Genomic DNA, 23,393 nt, shown 5'->3' with positions numbered 1-23,393 from the left:
AAACTTATTTGTACTCAAAGCATGCAGTCCCTTCTCAGCAGGGAGCTAATATATTTAAAAAGCAGGTCTCATTAAGAATTCCAGTGTGTGATTAACAGAAGCAGCACCTGTGCTCTCACCCTCACCTGGCTGTCAGCACCTCGGCTGTGTCCAGGTGGAACTCTGCAGGTCACAGCCCTAAAAGCTCTTCCTGTGGGGGCCAAAGTGCACAAAACTTCTGTAAAATAATATTCTGGTGGGTAGGGACATTCTAGAAAATGTCCTGTCATTTATTGCTTCTTAACTGGTGAAAATATTTCCCACAGTCACTCCTGAGAGAAGTGGAGACCGCCAAGAAGTTGATGGAGGATGAGCTTCAGAGGCTGAACCAAGTCAGTGCAGGGATTTCTGGGGTGCTTGGGGTGGGTTTGGGGGTTGGCAGCTGAGGGGGACGTGGTGTGTTCATCAGGAGCTCTGGGTGCTTGCAGAAGGCGCTGGGGTTCCTGTCAGAGAACCGGACCCTGCACAGCAAACTGCAGATGGCCGAGGTGGTGCAGAGACAGGCTCACAGCGCCGAGCAGGACTACGAGGAAGTGATCCACCTGCTGGAGGCTGAGATTGCAGAACTCAAGATGCAGCTGGCGGGGAAAAAAGCAAAGCACGTCTCTGAAGTAGAGGTAACACAACCCCTCAGTCTGGGGAAATACCCACAGCCCTTCAGACTCTTCTTCTGTGGGTTCATAGAGGTTTGGTTTGGGCCCAAAGGGACCATAAAACCCATCTCATTCCAACCCTCTGCTCTTTAAATGCATCTTTTTGATGCATTTATCACCTGCAGTGTGTTGACATGCTCTGATTATGGGGGTCTCTGCATTTTGGCTCATAAAATATTGCCATACTCCAGCCTGTCATGGAATCATGGAAACACAGACAGGCTTGGGTGGGAAGGAACCTTAAAGCTCATCCCATCTCACCCCCTGCCATGGGCAGGGACACCTCCCACTATCCCAGTTTGTTCCAAGCCCATCCAGCCTGGCCTTGGACACTTCCAGGGATCCAGGGGCAGCCACAACCAAGGTTACCCTCCTTCTATTTACACAGAAGAAAATGAAATACCACATAGATCATTTGCTGTGTGGGACCACAAGGCCAACACACTCTCTGGATCTGTGTTAAAATTTACATAACTTCCGCTGTCCCTTCCCAAAGGACACTGCTTTTGCTTGTAGCAAATGTCACAATCTGTAGTTTCCAAAACCTTTCTCCTCCTCCTATGTCCCTGCCTCAGGAGGACATCCTGGAGCTGAAGAGGCAGCTGTCCCTGGCTGATGGCCAGCTAAGAAAATCTGAAGTCTCACGGAAGCGCCTGGAGATCTGCAATAGGAAACTGCTCCTGTTTGTGCAGGTGAGGTGTGGAACTGCCCTGGTCCTGCAGCACCACCATGGCCTCTTTCCTTCAGGGTGCTTTTGCAAGTCCAATCAACTTCCTGCTCCATAAGCAAGAGGGGCTTTTTTTTTTCCCTGTCTCACCCAAAAAAGTCACTGTCTGTTGGTTAGGAGGAAGCAGGGAATGAACTCAGATCTCCTCATATCCCTGGGAGCGATGCAAACTCCGTGGTGCAGGTTTTGCTGGTGGCTCTGCTCTTCCTGGCTCCCTGTGCTGAGGCTGCTCCAGCAGCTCTGCTGTCAAAATCAGCCATGCTCACCTTCCCTTGCTGTAGCTGAGGGTTGCTTCTCTATAAATAGGAAGCTGGAGAGTGTCTTTGCTCTTCCAGTGCTTTTTTTCCCCCTGATTTCTCACAAAACCTCATAGTTTAGTCTTTCAGTTGGCAGGTTTTCCACTTCATTCCCTATATTGGGAACACCAGTATGTGTAATTAATAAACTGGCCAGAACAGGAAGCATTAGTGTATCTGCTATGGCTACTGGCAGCCTGTCCCGAGAACTCTTAAAATCAAGCAGAAACAGTGGAGCAAAAGGAAATGTAGCTGCTATGTCTTCTGCTCCAGAGAAGGAAGAATTAGATACCTCCAGAGCTTCAGCACTATGTGCTGGAGCCTGTGCAGTTTGGGGTCAGACTTTGGAAATATATCTCACTTGACCCCAGGGTCAAACATCACAGGATTTTGAGCACTGGAGCAAAAGATCTTCCTTTTTCCTCCACCCCTCAGTAGTGCTGGAGAAGTGCATGGTAATGAGAGCTTACACGTGCAGGTCCAGCCCAGGAGCCAGGGAGTGCTGGCAGCAATGATCACTGAAATGCAGCCTGCAAAATTATTCCTTGGAAGAGGACTTTTGTGTTGCATTTCATGTGTTTTAGCAGTGGTATTAAAATGCATTATTCAGATGTGTCTATAGATTCATGAATGCTGCCTGAGCTGCAAAAGGCCTTGAGATATTCGCTTCAAGGGCAATGAATAAGCAGAAGCTGATTACTGTCATATTAAATCTGATCATCAGGAAAAACCCATGGGGTTTGTTCTCAGGAATTATTCATTCCTACAAGTTTGAAACCTTTTTTTTTTTTTTTTTTTTTTTTTCCATGACAGAACATTCACAAGATCCTGAGCACACACAGTCATTTACCAGATGAGAAAAGGTAGGAGATGGCTTCTGGGAATGGTGAACATTAACGGGAAATGTCCTTTTTTGACCTTACTCAGGGGAAGGTGCTTCACACAGAACCTACCCAGGGTTTCTAAACATACTTTCACTTTGGAAGTGACACCATGGGAGAAAGACGATCTGGAGGCTGATGGTGGGGTGGGGCTGGGGGATTTTGGCCTCTGTTCAGGCTTTTTTTGGGAGCGAGTACCTGAAATTCTGCTCGGGTTAAATTGTTCTTGTCAGCAGAGACCCCAAGCAGGTTGTTTCAGAGCAGCAGAATTTTGGCCCACTTGCTTTTCCAAACGTAAACCAGGTTTTGGCTTCAGTACCACATCCTTTTTTATCAGCAGTTCGAGTAGATAGAGTTTAAGCAAGGAGCTCTCAAGACTCTCAGCTACACAAATGGCTGCAGAAATAGAGGTCAGGCTTCTGGATCCCCCTCCAGTCTGAGCCTATCTCCTATCACTTGGGCATAAATGCATCACAACTCTGTGTGTTTTTAACTGATTAAATCATTGAAAAGTCACTGTCCCATCAATAATGACCAGTCCCTTTAAAAGCCAGTTTTTAAGAGGGATAGAAATCAGTTTTTAAGTTTCCAAGTTGGTTATTTCTAATATAATGAGGGGCAAATAAATGCTTTTGACAAATTCTAAAGAATACTTCACTATTTGTCTGGAACAAAGTAATGTAAGTGTGTCTAACAGACACTTGAATGTGGAGGGATGGAGATGCAACCCCCCAAACACACAGAATTTATGTAGCACATGCTGAGAGGCTGGCCAGGATTGTCAATGACCATTCTCTGACAGAAGTATTGATGGCACTTTCCGTATTTATAAGCGTCAACCACGAAACAGAAGAGGATAAAACAGACGCAGTCTCAGACACATCTCTTCCATCTTCAGATCTTGTTGACCTTTTGCTCTCAGAAGCTAAAGAACTGTTAGCGCCAATCCTATCCAATAAGGATGGTAAGTGCTAAATTAACTGGAGAAAGCTGAACCCCAGCAATCTCAGTGTTATTGACAGTTTCCAGCACCTTCCATGTTTTTCCATACCAGTTGAGCCTCCATGATTCTCTCATGCTCAGTGAGATGTAACTGCCCTCCCTATATCCCTGTGACTCAGCTCTGAATCTGCAATGCAGACTCGAAGGGTATGGAGTCAAAGACTTCTGCCCAGGGCCAGAGGAAAGGCATTTATCCAGAGGAAAAAAACCAAAACCCTAACAGGCAAGAGGATGGTTTCACAGAATCATTGAAATGCTAGTTGAAAGGGACTGCTGGAGATCAGATCTTCTGCTCCAAGTAGGGCCATCCCAGTAGAGGGGATCTGCAGTGGGTTTAGCCAGCCAGGATCCACAGCCTTCCTGGATGGTGTTCCCTCACTGCTCTGTGGCAAAGATATTCCCAGCACCCAGCCTGGGCTCCCCCAGGGGCAGCCTGTGGCCACTGCCCCAAGGTACACTGGTGGCACTGCCAAGAACAGATCAGCTCCAGCATCCTTTAATGCCCCTGACATAGCAGTGAGGGCTGTGAAGTTGCCTCTTGGCCTCCTCTTTGCCAGGCTAAACAAGCCCAGCTCCCTCAGCCCTCCCCAGCCTCTCCCTGCAGGCCTGGGACTTCCCTTGCTGGACCCTGTCCAGTTTCCCTACAGCTTTAAACCCAAGATCCAAACCTTCCTTATGCCATCCAGGTTAAACTACAGTAATGCACATAGGAAGGGAACAGTCACCTTTCCTTGGAGTAAAAACCAGCCGTGCTCTCTTTTCCTCATATCTGCAAGAAAATCAGGGAACAGGCATCCAGCTCTATGAGAGTCTGGATTAACTTTCCCAGTCTGGGACTCTGAACTGGTCCACCAGCCATAAACATTTCTTGGTGGCAATTACTTGACCCTGCTTGTCTCTTCCCACACAAAATGAGTGTCTGACCTCCTCAGTGTCACGTCCAGGTGAATGCACAGCCCCAAACAGGTGCCCAGTCCTTGTTCTGTGATGCTACTCACCAGCTCAGCGTGGCCATGGCCCAGCACTGGCTTTGTCCCAAAGCACAAGACACAAAGGAAATAATTGCAGCCTTTCAGGAACACCTCTGGTTTATGAGAGCTGTCAGCATTTTCTGAGCTCCTGCCCCATTTAAATGTGCATTATCATAATGCAGCAGCATTGGGCATGTTCTCTGCACTAACACTTGGCTCTGTGCTTCCATCTGCAGCTCTGCCATGGGACAAGGACCAGTGCCTGCCTGCTGAAGGAATCCCAAATTACAAGGAGTAGGTGTCAAAACTGCTGTGGTCTGTAATTTGGACAACACAGATACTAAAAAATCCTGTTTGTTTTGTTGGGGTTTTTTTTAACTGAAACTGTTGCTTGACAGCTTTTGATCAGACAGTCTCAGAGAGGCCTCCAGATGGCCATGACAGAAAAATACTGTAAAATTCCTAGACAGAAAGAGACTTCCTGCCCAGCACGGTGTGAATTCCTGGATTTCTCTTTTGCTTTATAAAATGCTGATTTTCCCTCAGGGCAGATGGGAATTTGTGGCTTTGTGGCTTGTCTAGCTGGCATTTTTATAGTGTGCTCTGTGTAAGGGAAAAAGCATCACTGAGTATGTTATCTTTTATGCTGTGATACTGAGATGCTGTGAAGCTCCAGACAAGGAGAGCAGCATGACATGGCTTTGTTTGGACCTTAAACTGTTAAATTTCCCTGAAACCTCTTAAATGGCTTATATTTAACAGAGCCATTTCCTAAAGTTATCTGAAAGGGCACTTTGAGACCTGAATATCTCCTACTGCTTTCTTAGCTTAACTCAACCTGAAGATCTGCCAGCACAGTTTTTTGTTTAGGTACAAAGTGCCCATTTGCAAATGATAATTTCAAGGTTATGAAAAGCATTTTCAGACAAAACAGGCGGCCTGCACAGTCTAACCAGGCAAGATCTGTGGCCTCCTCCTCTTTCCTAAATAACGAGTGCTGTCTTCACATTATCCTCTGTGTCCTTCTCCCAAACTACCTAAGGCATATTTCTCCTTTTCAGCCACCTTCATCAGAAGACCACGTGGCCCCCTCCTGCAGGCCAGACCAAGAGTGACCAACCACAGCCACCAAGCCCAACAGAACTGCCTAAGAAGCTGACATAAATATCCCATGGCTTGGTGGTGCTCCGAACCACAGCCATCCATCCCATGGGAGACGGGAAAGACACCCCCCAGGCACCTCAGCTTCCAGACCAAGCAGACTGAGAACAAGCTTTCTGAAACAAGACTAATTCTTCCTAACTATCCAAGACATTTTCAGCAACCTCCCCCTGCGTGTCTACCTCCGAGTTACCATACAAGGCTTTTTGCTCACGGTTTTGCAGCTTTATAGGAAAAATATTCTCAAGAGGCTACAAAGGCCTGGATTTCAGTGGCAGCCTTTTAGAGCTTGTATTCTGGGTAGCATGAATGTACCCGAGGGACTCAGGGGTCTCCAACAGATCCCTTTTGGCATTTCAGATGAAAAACCAAAGTCTATTTAGTGACTGTAATCAAAGCAGCTTAATCCGTAGTGTCCTAGCTGTCTTGGGGTAGGTACTTCTCTTTTTATTCTTTTTGTATAGCTTATCCCAGCTGCAATGCTCGAAGTGGGAAGCAGCACCTCAGGCAGTTGTTGGCCAGAGTGCAGGACAGCCAGCAGGGTGCTCGGGTCACAGTGTGGCCACCGAGCCCTCCCTGGAACGCGGGGCGGGACATAGTGGGCATAGTGAACATAGCTCAGTGAAGGTCCCCGGTGTCACTGGGAAATGAGATCCACATGATGCAAGACTGAGGCAGCAATGAATGAAGATCCGATCTGAGATGGGCTGAGGTCTGGAAAATAAAATGGGAACACTCCCCACAAGGAGTTTGCTCGCTGGGTTCTGATTGCAGCTGCTGCATTCAGCGTCTCACAGACAAAGACACAGCCTGAGACCATTCTTCCTCCCTCTTATTTTGGCAGCTCCTGGGGAGATGCATTGAGAAGTTGCAGGAAAATGGGGTACAATCTGCCTTCTACAAATAATTTGTTAAGATTGCTTCAAATTTTCTTTGTGGGGGTTCAAAGCATGTGAATCCTTTATTGTCTAAATTAAAGGCTTAGGAAAAATCATGTCCCTCACCAGTATCTCCTGCCCTCAAGGTATCACTGCACTGCTAAACCATCAATGGTGTGGTGGACTGTATCACATAAATAACCAGTCTGAAATTTTGGATAAGCTTAATTTCATAGCTTGGAGTAAATTAAATCTTGGGAATGCATACCTCAGAATATAAATTAAAGGACTTGTTTTAAAAGGAGACATAATCCTTTGGACTGTTTACAAGGAATATTCCCAGGAAGGAGAAAATATTCATCTTGGGATACCATGTGTTTAATAGCTCATTCCCCAATGCTCTCTGCTGTGATGAAATTATAGCAAATCCTGTTACCTGTGGGTTTGGCCCTAGAACTTTGTTCTCATCTCCTGTGTTATACAGACAGGTAAGAGGTACACACAGCAAAATCCAGTCTCACTAGTCTGGTGTACCGTGGCTCTGGTAAAACACCTCCAGTTCCCCTGGGGTAACCCAGCAGATCCCAATCTGCTCCTGGCAGGGTTTCTCCAAAAGCATTTGGCTGGGGGTGGCATCTCAGGGAGACGTCTCCAGCCACTGCTTGTCACACTTGTGAGGGAACAGCACAAACAGGATTTTGGGAAGGAGCAGATCATTTTGAGAAGAAGCCCACAGATGGGTTATGCTACTTCATATACACAATGCCACTTGAGACACCTGGGAGAAAAGGGGAAAGTTATGGGGAAAACACACTTTGGGCTGCACTTAATCATCTAGAGAATCAACAGTGTGTTGTGGAAATCAACAGAAGTTTGATACCACCTCTGACAATCATGCAATACTTTTCTCAAAATACAAGTACTGAACTCCACCTCTCTGAGTTCTGGAAAGGCAGAGACCAGTAGTGTCCCAGCAGGGACCAGTTACATAGTCTGAAAGAGAAATCCTTGATGCTGCTGCCATAGACTCTATTACTCCATAGATCTGTATTTTAAGGTCTCAAAAAAGAAGATTTTGTATTAAAGCATCACAGTGGGTGAAGGTTTGGATGAGGCAAGCATTGTGGAGTTGCTGCTGGCACCCAGCAAGGGGTGGAAACAAAGGGATGCTGCCCTAAGGCCACTGCATTTGGGGTCTTCTGAGCTGTCTGTTTGCAAAAGAGCTGTGAAGTTCTTAACTTTTTAAATAGCCCAAACAGCTCTGTGCTCTCAGCTTACTGGCAGCCCCTGTGGAAAGGAAATCCTCCATGTTCCCATCAGCCACTGGAGAGCCTCACATCAAACAAGGATCAAGCATTGCATGCTTACCAAAGCTTTCGTGTTTCTCAGCTGGTTTCCAGCATTTCCTTTGAATTTACCATATTCCTTTTGTCTTTGCTCTGAGCCCAGCAGCCTTTGCTTCCCCTGTTAACCCCGTTGTTCCTAACGCCACCTCTGTAGAGCAGTGCTCAGAGCTCAGCTCTGAGCTCTGACAAGAGCTGTGCTCCTGGAGGTGACGCTGATTTTGGTGACCCAGAATAACAAACCTATGTCAGGCTTTACTCCCAGGCAAGGGGGATCAAGGCAGAACTCAGCAAGGCACAGGGTGACATCTCCTCACAGAACTACCAAGAGGCAAAAGGGGAAATGCATAAAGGAACAAACAGCACAGAAAGAGAAGTTATTTAAATAGGATGTTCTTCATTCACACAGGGCCTGTCTAGCACTCTGCAAGAGAGCTGAATTCTGGATTAATTTGCAATACTTTCAGCTCGATTGTAAGGTTGTGGAGATGTGCTGCTGTCACAATGTGCTGTGTTTGTCTCAGAGAATCTGCCTCGGAGGGTCCCAGAATGACTGCACAGAAATGAGAAGGAGTATTTGTGATAAAAATGAGACCTGAATGGTATTATATCTTCCTGGGTGGCATTCCAGATCCTGAAGGGATGCTAGACAAAAGATGGAGGGGGAGTTTTTACAAGAGCGTGTAGTAACAGGACAAAGGAGAATTCTTCACATTGACAGAGTAGGTTTAGATTAGATATCAGGAAAAACTTCCCTGTGAGGGTGATGAGGCATTGGCACAGAGAAGCTGTGGCTGCCCCTGGATCCCTGGAAGTGTCCAAGGCCAGGCTGGATGGGCTTGGAACAAACTGGGATAGTGGGAGGTGTCCCTGCCCATGGCAGGGGGTGAGATGGGATTAGCTTTAAGGTTCCTTCCCACCCAAGCCTGTCTGTGTTTCCATGATTCTGACAGGCTGGAATATGGCAAATATTTTACGAGCCAAAATGCAGAGAGACCCCCATAATCAGAGCATGTCAACACACTGCAGGTGATAAATGCATCAAAAAGATGCATTTAAAGAGCATCAGTGGGATCAGCTGTTTAGCTGGAAGCTTTGGGGATTAAATATCACTGATGGGATGGGTTTATTTTGTATTTCTCTTATGCAAAGCAGAAATTCAGTTCTTAGCTGCTGATGGGTCAGAGGGTGAGAGACCCCTCTGCCTCACAAAATAACCCAAAGGAAGATTGGAGTATCTCTTTTAAAAGCTGCAGAAGCAGGGAAGGCGGGGCAGGGAGCCACCTCGGCACTGTCTTGGAAGGTGAATGTTGCAGAGCCATTAGCACACTGTTCATCTGCAGTCTCATGGGGAAAGGAACCCAATCTCAGTCTGCTGGTCTCCAGTTTCATCCTTGCCATCTCGCTGTGTAACCTTGAGCAGCACATTTCACCTCAGTTTTGCACCAAAAACCAGACGGGACTGAGAGTGGCACAGGGAAGGCAAAGCCCGTGGGATGTGGGGGCAACCTCCTGGCACAAGAGGGTCTGCAAGTGCTGTGGCCTTGGGTACTGCTGGTCTGTTTTCAGTGAAGAAAATTTGTAGGCATACCCTCAATATTTCAACTTTTCCTGGCTCTCAGAACAGCAGCTCCAGCTTTTGCTCAGCTCTGGTGAAACAGAGCAAGATGAAGTGTTTGAAAGGTATCTTTACAGAGGTGTGGAGGTAGCAGAGGTGAGCTCCAGCCCAGGACGGTGCAGTAGAGTAGGAGTAGGCTCATGTGTCTATTCCAGCACTGGAGCCTCTTCTTTCTCTCAGCTGCAGTGACACCTGGACTGAACCCCAGGTTTGTAGAATGGAATACACCTCCATGCTGCTTTAAATGGGGCTCTGAAAGGCAGGTGAACTTTACTGCTGAATTTTTAAAGCAAGCTTTTAATGTTTAAACAGTGCTGATTTTCTAAGGGTTGTTGAACACCTGTGGCAGAGGGTTGGACAGCACCTCCTCAGCATGACACTGCAGAAAGGGCTGGGCTGATGTTGTGAAGATTCCCTTCCCTTCCCTTCCCTTCCCTTCCCTTCCCTTCCCTTCCCTTCCCTTCCCTTCCCTTCCCTTCCCTTCCCTTCCCTTCCCTTCCCTTCCCTTCCCTTCCCTTCCCTTCCCTTCCCTTCCCTTCCCTTCCCTTCCCTTCCCTTCCCTTCCCTTCCCTTCCCTTCCCTTCCCTTCCCTTCCCTTCCCTTCCCTTCCCTTCCCTTCCCTTCCCTTCCCCTGCTCAGGGTTGAGTCTACCCCAGCACCTCCACGACAGAACACTGAATTTTCTGCCCTCACTGACTGCAGCTTTGCCACAAACCTTCTTTGCAACTTCTTTCAGCTGCTTTCATAATAGGGTAAATAGGAATAACAATACCATGAACAATCCCTACAAGCTTTTTCCTGCACGACATGCAATTGCACATGAATTGCTGTTGAGTTTTTTTTAATTTATGCCACCAGATGAAGCATAGAAGTTGAGACAAAAGCAGAATTTGAATTGAAATGCCCTTGTAATGGGGGAAGTGGAGGGTGAATATCTCCAGCCCAGATGTCCTTCTCGGAAGACATTCTCCTTTCTAGCTGCAGGAGTTCCCAGGCTGGGCTGCTGAGGGCTGAGAACTCCTTCCTAAGGACCTCCCACAAGAAAAAACTGAGTGTCAGCGCCAGCCCTTGAGGCAAACACCCATCCTGGTAGGTGGAAGGACAGTGAAGGCCCTTGGGAATGCCCCTGGAGAGTTGGCCCTGTGTCAGGGGAAAAGGCAGCCCACTGACACTGGAAAATGCCAAGGTGACCTTCTGGCAGCAGGAGAAAACAAGTGTTGGAAAAGGGGAATTATAGTCAGGGCTGCACAGCAGAGAAAAGGATGGGTTGGGACTCAACAAAATCTCATCCAGTTTTTCTGACCTGAACAAAAGGGAAACCACCACAATTAGGGCACAAAGTAGTTGCAGGCTGGTGTAAATCCTGCAGCAAGAAGATGAAAATAGTGCTTTATTTTTATTTCTGTTTTCTCTGAGGAAATTTAGCAGTAAATGAGGAACAGGAAAGAAATAAGACTTCTTCTTTGAAAAAGAAAGTTGCATTGTGAGGGGAAATTCAGAATATTTATTTATAATATATTTTGGGTTTATTCTGAATTTATATTTATAAAGTAGATGTTGCAGGCCTTGAGTAACTTTGTGGCTTTTGATGCCAAGTTGTGCTACAAATGTCTTTAGGAAAAGTGCTCTGACTCTGCAGGCTGCAGCCTTGGGTACTCTGACATTTGATGGTCTGGGGGTTGGTTGTTTCTGAGCAGTGTCAGGCTGGTCTCCTCAGTCTGAGATAGTAGAGCATTTCAGGAAATACTGCTCATCAGAAATAGCACTGCAGCTTCCTGAAATGCCTGCCCAGATAAGGGGACACTCCACAGCTGGAAGTGATAAGGAGGCAGGAAAGACAAAGCAGCAGTGAATGTGATGTTACTTCAATACCAGCAGGCAAAGTGGGCAGCTGGTCCTTAGGGAGAATCTAAAAAGTTCTGAAGGTGCAAAACATTCCCCAGCCAGTGTCCCACATCCCTCTCCTCCACCACTCCGGGAGCCACACGCCCCTCCTGCCCCAGGACCAGCTGCTCATCCACTCTTTGACATCCCAAAGTTGGGCAGTATTGGCATCATTTCCTCCACAGAGCCACAGCCCCAAGGACTGTCACTGGATGGTGACAACTCCCCAGCACATGGCCTGACAAACAGGGGCCACTCACCCTGAGCTGCAGAGCCCCTCAAGATTCACTAAACACTGCACGGATTTTCAGAGCTGGTGGGAGAGGGGGAAGCTGAGGATGTCTCCCCGTGTCCTCCTCAGTGTCGCTTGGCTGGGCAATCCCCTTGTATCTCATTCAGGGTCCAGTTTGGAGATATTTGCTCAGTGGGTGGTTCACAGGTGTGTAATAAGTCACGAATAAATCAAATAATACACTGCAGTGATAGAGTGAAAGGCTGAGGTGAGCAGGTCTCTCTGCTCACGAAGGGCTGCCGGGATTAGCAGAGTTAGGTTGTGTTTGGGAGCTGTGGCTCTGCCTCCTCCAGCCCCAGCCCGAGGTGGTTTCTCCTCCTCAGCGGCAGGTGCCAGTTTGGGGAGAATCACAGAAACATGAGCTGAAAGGGTCCCATCAAGGTCATCAGGTCCAACTGCTGGCCCTGCACAGGACACTCCAACGATCCCCCCTGTGCCTGAGGGCATTGTCCAAGCGCTCCTGGAGCTCTGGCAGGTTTGCTGCTGTGACCACTCTGTGCGATGGGCTGAGCTCATCTCCACACTCCCCCCTCGTTATTCTCCCTTTCTGCCCACACGGGACCCTGCCTGGGACAAGCCCGTGCCTGGAGTCCCCAGCACAGGAAGGACATGGAGCTGCTGGAGCCAGTCCAGAGGAGGCAGCAAGACGATCAGAGGGATGGAGCAGCTTTGCTGTGGGGACAGCCTGAGAAAGCTGGGAGCGTTCACCTGGAGAAGGCTCCGCGGAGATTTCAGAGTCCCTTCCAGTGCCTGAAAGGGCTCCAGGAGAGCTGGAGAGGGACTCGGGACAAGGGATGGAACGACAGGACAAGAGGGAATGGCCCCCCAGTGCCATAAGGCAGCATTCAGCGGGATATCGGGCAGGAACCTCCCCCCTCAGGGCCGGGGCTCATCCGCCCCTCAGCGAGATGGCGGCGGGAGGGCGCGGGGGGGCCGCACGTGCGGGGGGCGGGGCCTGTCCGCGCCCCCCCGCAGCACAATGGACAGCGCCCTGCGGGGGCGGGGCCTCGCGGGGGCGGGGCCGGCACGGGGGCGGGGCCGCCGCAGCCGCGGGAGCCGCCGACAGCGGGATGGGTCCGGCCGGGCTGCGCCGCGCCCGCGGTGAGGGGGAGCGGGACGGGCGGGCGGCGGGCAGAGGGTCGGGATACGGCATCGGCAGTGTGGGTGCGGGAGACGGGAGGCCGCCGCGGTGGGCAGCGCTCTCCGGGGGTCCCTCGGGGCTGCCGTGTGAAGGAGGAGCGGCGGGGGGGACGTGAGGGGTGTGAGGCTTTTCCTGCCTCGTGCGCCCGGGCCCTTCGTGAGGCGGCAGAGCGGGGGCGCTGGGTGGGTGTGAGGGCGCCAGGAGCCGCTCTCCTTCAGCCACGGGAAGCCGAAAGGGAAATTTTAGTTATAATCCTGTGGGATCGGGGAGGGAGCCGGTGAAGATCCGGACGGTGGGCTGCGGGGGATCCTTTCAGGTCTAAGGACAAAATAGATGGGTTGTAAAGTTGTCAGGGTCGTGTCGTGCCTGGGGTGACGGACGCCGGCTGAGGCGGGCGGGGTTCGCCATGAAGGGGGCTGTGGGTGGGACCCCGGCGGCTCCGGAGAGCCGGGCACGCCGAGCCTGAAATCTGCCCTGAAACTCGCCCTGAAGTATTGATGAACTCAAAGGGTGACCCTGATCAATGGCTGTTAAATGCATTGATGGATTTAACGGGCTGCCGAGAAGCTGTGGCTGCCCCATCCCTGGAAGTATCCAAGGCCAGGCTGGACAGGGTTTGGAGTAACCTGAGGCAGTGGGGCTGGAACCAGCCCATAGCAGGGGCTAGAACGAGATGGGCTTTTTAAGCTCCTTTCAAAACCATTCTTCGTTTTCCACGTTTTCAAATCAGCTTCTCGGTGAACCAAGTATATTCTCTGGGTCACTTGGCTTAACTCCTCCAAGTAGTAGAAATGGTCTGTAGATGGTGAGAAGGTGCTTGTGTTGATGGCATCACTTATCTGGTGGGGCTGATGACAGCCAGCCTCTGTTCAAAGAAAATACAGCTGCCGACTTCACTCAAGGCAGACTGAAACAGTTTGCTGGTGCTTTGTTGTACTGTCAAGTGAGCTGCTGCCTGGGTTTACTCTTGAGTTGCATGTTAAACTGAAGCATGGCATCCTCGGCAGAAGAAGGATGTGAAGTTGTCAAAATGGGCTCAGAGGTGGCCATGGAGATGCCCCAAGGACTGGAGCCCCTCTGCTCTGGAGCCAGGCTGGGAGAGCTGGGGGTGCTCACCTGGAGAAGAGAAGGCTCCAGGGAGAGCTCAGAGCCCCTTCCAGGGCCTAAAGGGGCTCCAAGACAGCTGGAGAGGGATGAGGGACAAGGACTGTGAGGGTGATGAGGTCCTTGCACAGGGTGCCCAGAGGAGCTGTGGCAGCCCCATCCCTGGAAATGTTCAAGGCCAGGTTGGATGGGTCTTGGAGCAGCCTGGGATAGTGGAAGGTGTCCCTGTCCAGGATAGGCTTTAAGGTCTCTTATAACCCAGACCATTCCAGGATTCTATGTCTCCTGTTCTTAAATTGTGTTTGAGAATTGAACCATTTCTTACACTGTGGATGGATAAATCTATGTGGTATGACTTCCTGTGGAGTAGTAAGGTGAGGAATGAGGGGGTTTACTTCAGGAATGCTTATCTCCTGCTGCAGGTTGGCAAATATCAGGGAGTTAATGTATTGCCGTGCATAGAAGTTCCATGGTGATTTCTTTGGTGAGAAAATTACCTTGTGAGATGGATGTGTGGAAATACTGGGCATGGAGCTTGTTGTGATACACTCATGGAAATGAAACAGCTCTGAGAGCAGAGTGTTGGACACTGTTCCGTTTCCTTCTTCCCCTCAGCCAAGAAAACCGTTCCTTATTGTGTGGTCAGGAATGTATAAATGATGTTGTTTGAATGTTGTGTTGTTTGTCTTTGGTTTTGATCCCCACCAGGACTCCAGGTACCTCTGCCAGGTGTAGGGGCAGTGCCAAGCAGTGACCTGCACCCTCTGTGCTGCTTCACCTGCTCCAGAGGTGTTTCTCAGGGGACAAGATAAAGCCCTGCCTGAGCAGGTGTCTGCTTCTAAGAAATTATAAAGGTTTATTCTGGCACCATTCCGCCTTGAGGCTTTCTTATATCAAGCTTCAAAAGACTTGTTCTTAAGTTCTTAGGTGAAAAAGCTCTAATAAATATCATACAGCTTGGTACTGTGTTATTATTCTGTGTGTAAAGCATCAGTTGCATTATCTTCCTAAGTGAAAGGTGCCCCAGGCAGAGGAAATGTCACACACTTTTCTCTCCACCTTTCTCTAGAAGGCAGGAGGAAAGAATGCAGCCCTGTGGAGTCCCCCTTTTCTAACTGGAAATATCAGCTTAGCTGGGTGCCACAGCTGGCTTTCACATGGTGTGATGGTATTTGAGGAAGTCAAGAATCCTGCTATTTTCAGCAATTCTTTGTCAAAAACAAAACAAAAAATTCTGCTCAGTTCTCTACAAGATGAAAAGCAGCCACCACAGGTGGGAGAAGTTAATAAAGTCGCTTGCTGCCAGTTCCACATCCAGCAGGCAGCTCCAGTGTGGAAGGAGCTGACTGAGTTCTGTGCCTGGGTGAGAAGCAGGGCTGGGGGGTTCGAGTCAGGGATTTCTGTGTGTTTAATTTATACATTCACTTTCTGATTTCCGACCATCTGGCTGTATTCTGTTGAGTAAGCTGCTCCTACAAACAGTAGAATGGAAGCCAAGCATATGGAAAATCCCTCAGGTGCACGGTGGCTGATTCTAGATGGGAAGGAACCACACAGTTAATGCCACTGCCTGTCCCTTTGCTGTGTGTAGTGATGTGTGTTCCTCATGGGAGCCCTCACAGGCCTGCCTCCTGTGCTGGGGGAGCTTGGGGTGCATGACTGCTGCTTCAGAATCCATTCCTCTGGAGTGCTCCCAGACTTACACCAAGTGCCATCGGGGTCCATGTCCCTCCTCTTCCCTGGAACACCCAGCAGCTTCTGATGAGAGAAGAGTTGCTGTGTGGGCTGGAGCAAAAGGGTCCCCAGGGAGCTGAGGCTCTCAGGGCTCAGCACTATTGGCACAGTGTGGCACAGGATGCTTTGTGAAATGTGGTGGCTCTTGCTGTTTTCTGTGTTCAGGTGTGCAAGAGTTGAGATAGTTTTGATATCTGCTTGGGATGGTTAGGGTTGTTGTTTTGGGATGGTTGTTATTTTTGCATATTTGTTACTTCAGTGCATTCACAACTCCAACCTCTGAGCTTTTGTCAACTACTCTGAGCTTGGCCAGCTGGAATTGAGCCTCTTTCCAGGTGTTTCCCCATGGATGCTCCAGGTGTGCCTCCACCTGTGGATTGGGGTTTCTAAGTGGTTGTGCTGCAGTTCAGTGGGTCACTGCTCTTCACCTGAGTTGTCTTTCCTGATATGTGTTTTTAGCCAGATGCAAATAGGAAGTTGAGCAGGGCCACTGTAGAGCTGGATGAATGTGAGAGGAGCAGACACACTCTGTTTGGGTGGTTTCTTTCTGGTGGTTGAACATACCTGTTTATAATTGGAGTGGAACACGAGATGACTTTAAAAACACATCTGTCTTTGGGGCTAAAGCCCTGGGAAGATGCAAGTCTTGAGCTAATATGGCCCAGATGCCCAATGGTGACACCTGGGACTCTGTCCTTCTCAGTGCTAATAATCATCTTCAGCTGGGTGTGCCAAGTAGCCACCTTTCACTGCCTTTTCTGATGCTTTATTCCTTTCTTTCCAGGACTTACAGCAGGAGTCCCTGTTGCTTTGGGAAGCACAATGACTGTCTCACAGCTCTGTTTGGAGGAGGGAGCGTAGAAGGTCTGCTGCCACTGCACTCTCCCGAGGTATGAAAGATTTCTAGGGCAGGTGTGAGTTTTCAGCTGTCATTTTTCCACAGCTTCCTGTGGGTGTGATAGTCACGGGCTCTTTTTTCCTGCCTTCCCTCAGCTAGAGAAGCACAGAGGCAATAAACCTGTGGCACTCAGGTTCAGTAGCTGCCAGGGAGCAATGGGTCTGTCCAGGCAGTACAGTCAAGGCTGCTGAGCTACAGCTTGTGCCATCCTACTGTTCTGTGGCTGGTGCCTCTGTTTCTGGGATGTGGATGATTCTAGACTGGTCTGTCCTGAGCCTTTCTGCTGTGGAGGTTTCTGACCTTCTCCTGCACAGGTGCAGGAATTTCTGGTGTTGGAGGTGAGGTCAGAATAAGCGAGATCCCAGCTAAATGTGCTTGAGGAAGCTTCTCCTGCTCTATTTGCGTTCACGGGGAGGGTCCCCGCCCAGCCTAATCGTGTTACAGGTCGTGTTCCAAGGTGCCCTGTGCCTCTTGGCTCGGGTATCCGATACCTGATAGCAGCCCGGGCTTCCTGGGGTGTGCCTGTACTGCTCCTCTGGCTGCACTCTGGGTTGGATGCTCTGCTGGGAGGTTCTCTCTGCATTGGCTGGCTTGGTGTGGTTTGGCTCTTAGCACCAGTGAGACTGAGAGATCCAGCGAGTCCTGACCTTTGCTGCTTGGGTAATGTGATCCTCTGCGGGGGAACTGTCTGATCGCTGGACCCTATTTCACCAAAAATCCCCCATTCTCAGGTACTCAAACTTTTAAAGTCTTTTTCCCCCTCTCACCATTGCTTACATTTTACAGCGTGATGGCATTTTGCAGCAATTTTTGAGGGAGAATCTATTGCCTATTCATGTTTCACCTCTGGTTTTGGGCTGAAAATGTCAGGGATAAGTTGTCTGAGTGCTCTGATGGTTGAGTTCAGTGCTACACTGCGTCATGTTGCCGAGGGCTGTGTCTGCTCAGCAGTGGAATTTGAGTGGGGTGGAATGAGCACAGTGCCTCCAACCAGCCATCCAGCCTTTTGTGTCCTGGTGTTCATAGATGGTATTTGCAGGAGCAATACAAAGGAATTCCTAAAGGAATTGCAGAAAGCTACCTAATAATGCTTCCCTTGAGATGCTGGTTACTGATGCATGTTTGAAGGTTTCAGGGTTAAAACCCGGGTAGGAGAGTCTGAGGGAGGAATCCTGATGAGGACAGTGAGAGGTGGCTGGGAGCAGGGAAATGCTGAGGACGGGATTGTTCCCGTTGCCTGCAGTTCTTGCCTCAGTTCAGCTGGAACAGTGGGCATCCAGGCAGTGGGATGTGATTGCCAGCTTAGCATCAGGCATGTTCTTTCAGCATGCTGCTTCCTTTTCCTTCCTTTCAGTGAGCTAAAACAACTGAATCCCATTTTGTGCACAAAAGCATTTAAAACACTGGAACATGTGAAACTGTGGAAGCTTTCAATGAGAAAGATTTTGCCCTAATGATTACAGAGAGAATGTGGGGAGGGGGATAGGGGGAAGAATTGCCATGGGGGCTCTGTGAGGCTCCTAAGACAGGCTCCTTCTCCAGAGTACAATTCATTCTGGCTTTGCATCTCTGTATTGTGCTTTAATTATTGTGAGTTTTGTTGGAGCTCCAAGTTGAATTTACTGCAGTAGGGCTGGGAAGCAGCACAGGATGTTGGATGCAGACTGGGACTGCAGAGACTTGCCTCTGTCTCTGCCACTAGGCAAGATATTCTACCTAATAAATCTCCTCTCTATTTGTAAGAAAGAGTTGCAACTTCCAGTAAGGTCTGTAAAAATCACCTATTGCACTGCTTGGCATGGGGGGATCTAAAATGTTCCAATTTCTCTCTGTTACAGGTGTGTGATAAAAATGGTGCAGAAATACCAGTCCCCAGTTCGAGTCTACAAATACCCTTTTGAGCTCGTCATGGCAGTGAGTAACACCCAGCACCTTCCCTGCTCCAGCTGCTGAGGGCCAGGGGGAGGTGGGAGGCTGTGGGTTTGGCTGGATGTCTGTGACAGTCCCACTGCAGGAGTAGAGCCTCAGCTCCCCTCCTTCAGTTTTCCAAGAAAAATAAGGATCAGAATCTCAGCATTAAGAATGGCACCTTAGTTGTTAGAAGGAAAAAAAAAAAAAAAAAGAAAATCCTTCTGTAAATATTCTTTGACAAGGAATGAAAAAAAAAAATTGACATTGTTAGGCAGGGTCAGTTTGTGGCTAGACACTTTCTTTGCCATATCACCAGATGCCACTCAGTTCAAAATCTGTCCATATGTGATCCTAATCAGCATTGTAGTGTGGATGTATCTACAACTGGATTCTGAATGATACTGAGCTTTTTGATTTGGTTAAAGGCTGGAAATCTTTGGAAAAAGTCTCCTGAATTGTGCTTCCCCATCCAGTCTGTGATTGAACTGTCAGGAGCTCTCTCTCCAAATCTTGTGATTTCCACAAGGGGCTTGAGGGCTGTCACTGAAGTTCATTCCCTGGGGATGCAGAAGGCTGATGTTGACCATGGGAGCTGCTTAAGCCAGAGTTTCTTTGTGATATTCTGGACTTAGTCACAATTAGGTATGAGTCAAATACCCTTCTCAGAGGTTTTCTGTTACATTTCAAGGGCAACATTTGGGCATTGTTAGAGGAGCTGGCTTATGGAGTCCTGCAAGGTTTGGTTTTGTGATCTACTGGGTGTTTCAGTCAGCTGAAGGGATCCCCAGGCTTGGTATTTGCTACTTTCAGCCTGCTGCTTCCTCCATTGGCTGTTCCCAGTTCCTTTAGTTCCTGGGAGCCCAGAATGAAGGTGGAAAGCTGCAGCCATTGCAGACAGCTGATGTGATTGCCATGAATGGAGGGGAGAGCCTCTATTGAGTTCCTCTTGACAATGTGGCCTCTTCAAGATACCTGAGAAATACATGCCTAGGATTTGTTTTATCCAAAACAGCCTCCAGTCTTTTATTTCAACTGGTTTTATTTCAACTGGTTTAGACTGGGGGAATCAGTTTGTTCCTCATGGTGAGTAAGGGACCCCAAAGGCAGCAGCAGCTGAGAGTGGTTGCTGTTCACTTTGCACTCTGATCATCCAGATGAACACTGCTTTTGCTGACAGTTGAGCTCCCTCCCAAATCCACGCCTTTCTTTCCCAGTCTTACCCAGATTTGCCATGTCTGTTCACAGCTAAACCAGTAACATGCCACAGAATTGCCCTGACCAGTCTGGGGCTGATGTTTGTGGCAGTGAAATTTTCCTGGCTGTGCTCTTTGCTCTCTCAGTGTATCCTGTGTGAGAATAAGACACCAGTACCTGCGATGAAGATCCTGGGAGCTTTTGATCCATGCACACCTCTCCACATTCTTGTTGTCTCTATTAGCAGGATAAAGCTACCACCAGATGCTCCTCAGTCGATTGGCTGCTAATTGAGGAGGGCTGCCTTGAGACAAATCCTTTGTAAGCTTGTTAGCACATGCCTAAAGGCCAGGGCCTGGTGGGCCTAATTTTGAAGTGGTTTAGTTTTGTTTGCTTTCAGTTTTTCAGCATAATAGAACTTAAAATTCCCTAGGAATTGAGGCCTGGGATTGTAAATGTCATCCTTTAGTTGTTCAGCAAATCTTGGCAAAGTTGTTAGTCCTCTTTCTTATGAACAAATTCCTTTTCCAGGGTCACCCAGCAGACTGTGCTGTGGAGTAGGGAGCTGAACATAGACCCCTTAGCACCCCCTTCTCTCCTGCTGTGTTCCCAGCAGGATCTGCTGTTGTAGAGCAGCGTTTCAGTCTTGTAGTGGTCCCTGCAGGCTGAGCTGGTTGCACACTTGGTTCCCACTGTTGGTGTGGAGGCAGCGTGGATCTCACAGATCTCACAGAGCTGTCAGGTACCAGCTGTCAGTTGCTGGAAGTTTGGCAGGGAAGAGTGGGTGTGCAGGGAAGATGTTTTGCTCCTCAGCACGTGGCATTGCTGTTAATCCCCTTCACCACAAATCTGACAGCAGCTTCCTCAGCACTGTAATTCAGCTGCTTTCATCTTTTCTCCTCAAATGCTGTGTGGGAACCTTTGGAGTGCCGAGGTCTCGGGCTGTGGTAGGAAAGCAGAGGTCCCACCTTCAGGAACAGGAGTTTTCCTCCTTGGACTTGTGCAGCGGCCACGTGTGTTCCTGGGGCTTTGCTCCAGGGATGAGCTGGGGCTTTTCCTGGTGATCCTTTTGTTACTGTGTGTCAGGGTCATTGTCTCTGGATTTACACTCTGCCCTTTGCTAATGCTCCTGCAGCTTGGGTTGCAACGTTTGCAGGCAGGAGATTTGACATGTATTCCAAGTCCTTGGAAGGACATTCCCCTCCTTGCTCTCTTTGCCAGTCTGTGCATCTGAGGAAGTAAAAAAGAATCAGCTTAACAAGTCTTTTCTTGTCATTTGGGAGTTCTGAATTTTTCTTTTTTCTTGTCCTTCTAAAAAAGATTTAAGCAGAGGGTAGCTTTTCCACACCTGTCCAAGGTCATTGTAGTCATTTCCACCTGCTTTGTTCTTACTTGGATTCACATTAATGGATCAAAAGTATTATGCTCTTCAAACATATATTCAGTGCCTGACACCTTTATCCCTTATACTTGAAAAGAACCTTGACTTCTCTTATACTTTGTTATCTTGTCATGTTTTTCTTTTCTATTTTATCTTTTTTGTCTGTGTCCTCTTTTAAAGGGAGCTGTTCCTCCAACAGATTGTCCATGCCTCTCTGGGCCTTATCTTGTCTTCTCTTCAATTAGATCAGCAGATTTGACATTGCATGTCTTCTAATTTTACCTTACAGCAAAGAAAATTCCCAAGTATAAACTTACTTTTCATTTTCTTTCTGTTCTAATTGGAAAACTAAAAGGGATTAAAAAAAAAAAAAGTTACAATGAATGAAAAATCCAGAAGGAGAGGTACCTCTGCCACATATGAGTGATGCAAATATTTGTGAGCCTTCTGTGATGTACTGGGGATGAGAATTTGGTTTGGGCGACCGAGTCCAACGTGCAGGAAACAGCTGAGAGAGATATTGCATATTTAATGTTATTTGCAATGAATTATTAGGTTAGATGAGATAGCTGTAGCTGGAGGGTTTCAGCTTTGAACAGGGTAGGGAGTTGTGTTCCTGTTATTTTTAGTAGTGCCTCAGCCCTTCACACTCACAGTTGACATCAACCATTTTCACACACTTCAGAGGTTTTATAGGATTAAGTCCCTATAGCTACAGGTTGGGAATAACCCCCTAGAGACCTTACAGTTTTCTGTATGTGATGGATAATTTCAGTTGCTGCATTAGTGCTGCAAATGAGAAATCTCTGGCAACACTTGTCAGTGATTTGCTCCTCTTGCCACACTGCACTTCATGTTCAGCTCTCACTGCTAAGAGCAGTTTGTGGTTTCTGCTGCAAGAGAGGGGTCTTTCTGCACTGCTATATAAATACAAGTTGTGATTTTGGAAGAAAGAACAAAGATCAGGGGTTGGGAAGTTTGCAGGAGCATCAGTTCCTATTGTCTGTGCAGTTGTATTTTGTGCTTGAGACAAAAACTGCTGTGGAGCCCCACATGTGTCTGATGTGAGTCAGTGCTGTTTTCTGCTTGACCTCATTTCTTGGTGCTGCCCACGGCATGTGCTGACACATATCTGTGCAGCTGGGAGCCCGAGCTTTGGAGACACACACATGAAGAGCCCTGGTGTGTGTTTCTGTGCTGGTTGAGTGCTGCTTATCAGGCCAGGGCAATTCTGCTCCTGCAGCAAGAATTTGGGTGGGAGTGGTTCTTCTGGAGGTGTCTGTTTGGTGTGGGGTTTTTCTCATCTCATCACTCAGAGTCTCTGATAGACCTGTGACAGCTCATGAGTCCCCTGCCTTGATCTGCAAGTGAAAGGTGCAACATCTGAGCTCCTGGTCTGCACTTCCAAGCAGCTTCCTGACTCTTCTGGTTTTAGTGGCAATTCAGTGTTCTTTGAATCACAGAACAGTTTGGGTTGAAGGGACCTTAAAGCTCATCTCATCCCACCCTTGCCATGGCAGGGACACCTCCCGCTATCCCAGGTTGCTCCAAGCCCCATCCAGCCTGGCCTTGGACACTGCCAGGGATCCAGGGGCAGCCACAGCTGCTCTGGGCACCCTGTGCTGGGGCCTCCCCACCCTCACGGGGAAAATTCTCTCCCCAACATCCCATCCAACTCTGCCCTGTGGCAGGGTGAAATCATTCCCCTTTGTCCTGTCACTCCATGCCCTCATGCAAAGTCCATCTCCAGATTTGTAGGTCTCCAATGCTTTACATTTCGTTTTTCTGAGGTTTTTATTTCACATATAAGATAAAGTAGGAAAATAACATTGGATGGTTCTGCTTCAGCTCAGTACAGTTTGAGTGTTAGCAGTTCCAATGAGCTGAGTGACAAATTTAATTCAGGCTACAAATGCTGCAAGTTTAAATAAAGTCAGGACTTACTTCTCATGGAGTAAACAGCAGAAATATTCCTTTTCCATCATCTTTACTCTCTCATCCTGTACACAGGGTCATACCCATGAAAAGCAAACATCCATGGTCCCAATGTGAGATCTCTTCTTCTTGTGCCTGACCCTCCGGAGCAGTCCTGATGATTGTCACTGGATGTGGCAGTGGTTCTCACTGCTGTCCCTCAGTAATCAGCCTTCTCTGTGCTGCTTGCACACTGGCAAAGCTTTTGCTCCTTTCCAACAGCAAGGATCTGGCCCAGGGTTACATGCAAGAGTCACCATCCAGGACAACTAAAATCAAAATGTATCACTCGTTTCACAACCATCCCAACA

The 23,393-nt window shown here is 48.4% G+C and overlaps 2 protein-coding genes across 2 annotated transcripts in view; both read left to right on the top strand.

Annotated features, from left to right (window-relative positions):
- Nucleotides 1–6,478, top strand: part of LOC136368058 (syntaxin-binding protein 4-like) — a 45,625-nt gene extending 39,147 nt beyond the window's left edge. The window contains exons 16-22 of the mRNA XM_066330014.1: nt 306–371; nt 468–656; nt 1,268–1,384; nt 2,529–2,578; nt 3,430–3,560; nt 4,806–4,863; nt 5,631–6,478. Of these exons, the coding sequence (XP_066186111.1) occupies nt 306–371; nt 468–656; nt 1,268–1,384; nt 2,529–2,578; nt 3,430–3,560; nt 4,806–4,863; nt 5,631–5,733 (714 nt within the window). The 3' untranslated portion in view covers nt 5,734–6,478. The remainder of the gene's footprint in view (nt 1–305; nt 372–467; nt 657–1,267; nt 1,385–2,528; nt 2,579–3,429; nt 3,561–4,805; nt 4,864–5,630) is intronic.
- Nucleotides 6,479–17,308: 10,830 nt separating this feature from the next.
- SEC14L5 (SEC14 like lipid binding 5) overlaps nt 17,309–23,393 on the top strand; it is a 34,655-nt gene continuing 28,570 nt past the window's right edge. The window contains exons 1-2 of the mRNA XM_066330041.1: nt 17,309–17,353; nt 18,461–18,536. Coding sequence (XP_066186138.1) covers nt 18,474–18,536 — 63 coding nt within the window. The 5' untranslated portion in view covers nt 17,309–17,353; nt 18,461–18,473. The remainder of the gene's footprint in view (nt 17,354–18,460; nt 18,537–23,393) is intronic.

The sequence above is a fragment of the Sylvia atricapilla genome, chromosome 15 (genome assembly GCF_009819655.1).
Source record: "Sylvia atricapilla isolate bSylAtr1 chromosome 15, bSylAtr1.pri, whole genome shotgun sequence".
Lineage (NCBI taxonomy): Eukaryota > Metazoa > Chordata > Aves > Passeriformes > Sylviidae > Sylvia > Sylvia atricapilla.
The sequence above is the reverse complement of the archived record's forward strand: the minus strand, read 5'-3'. Positions and strand labels throughout refer to the sequence as shown.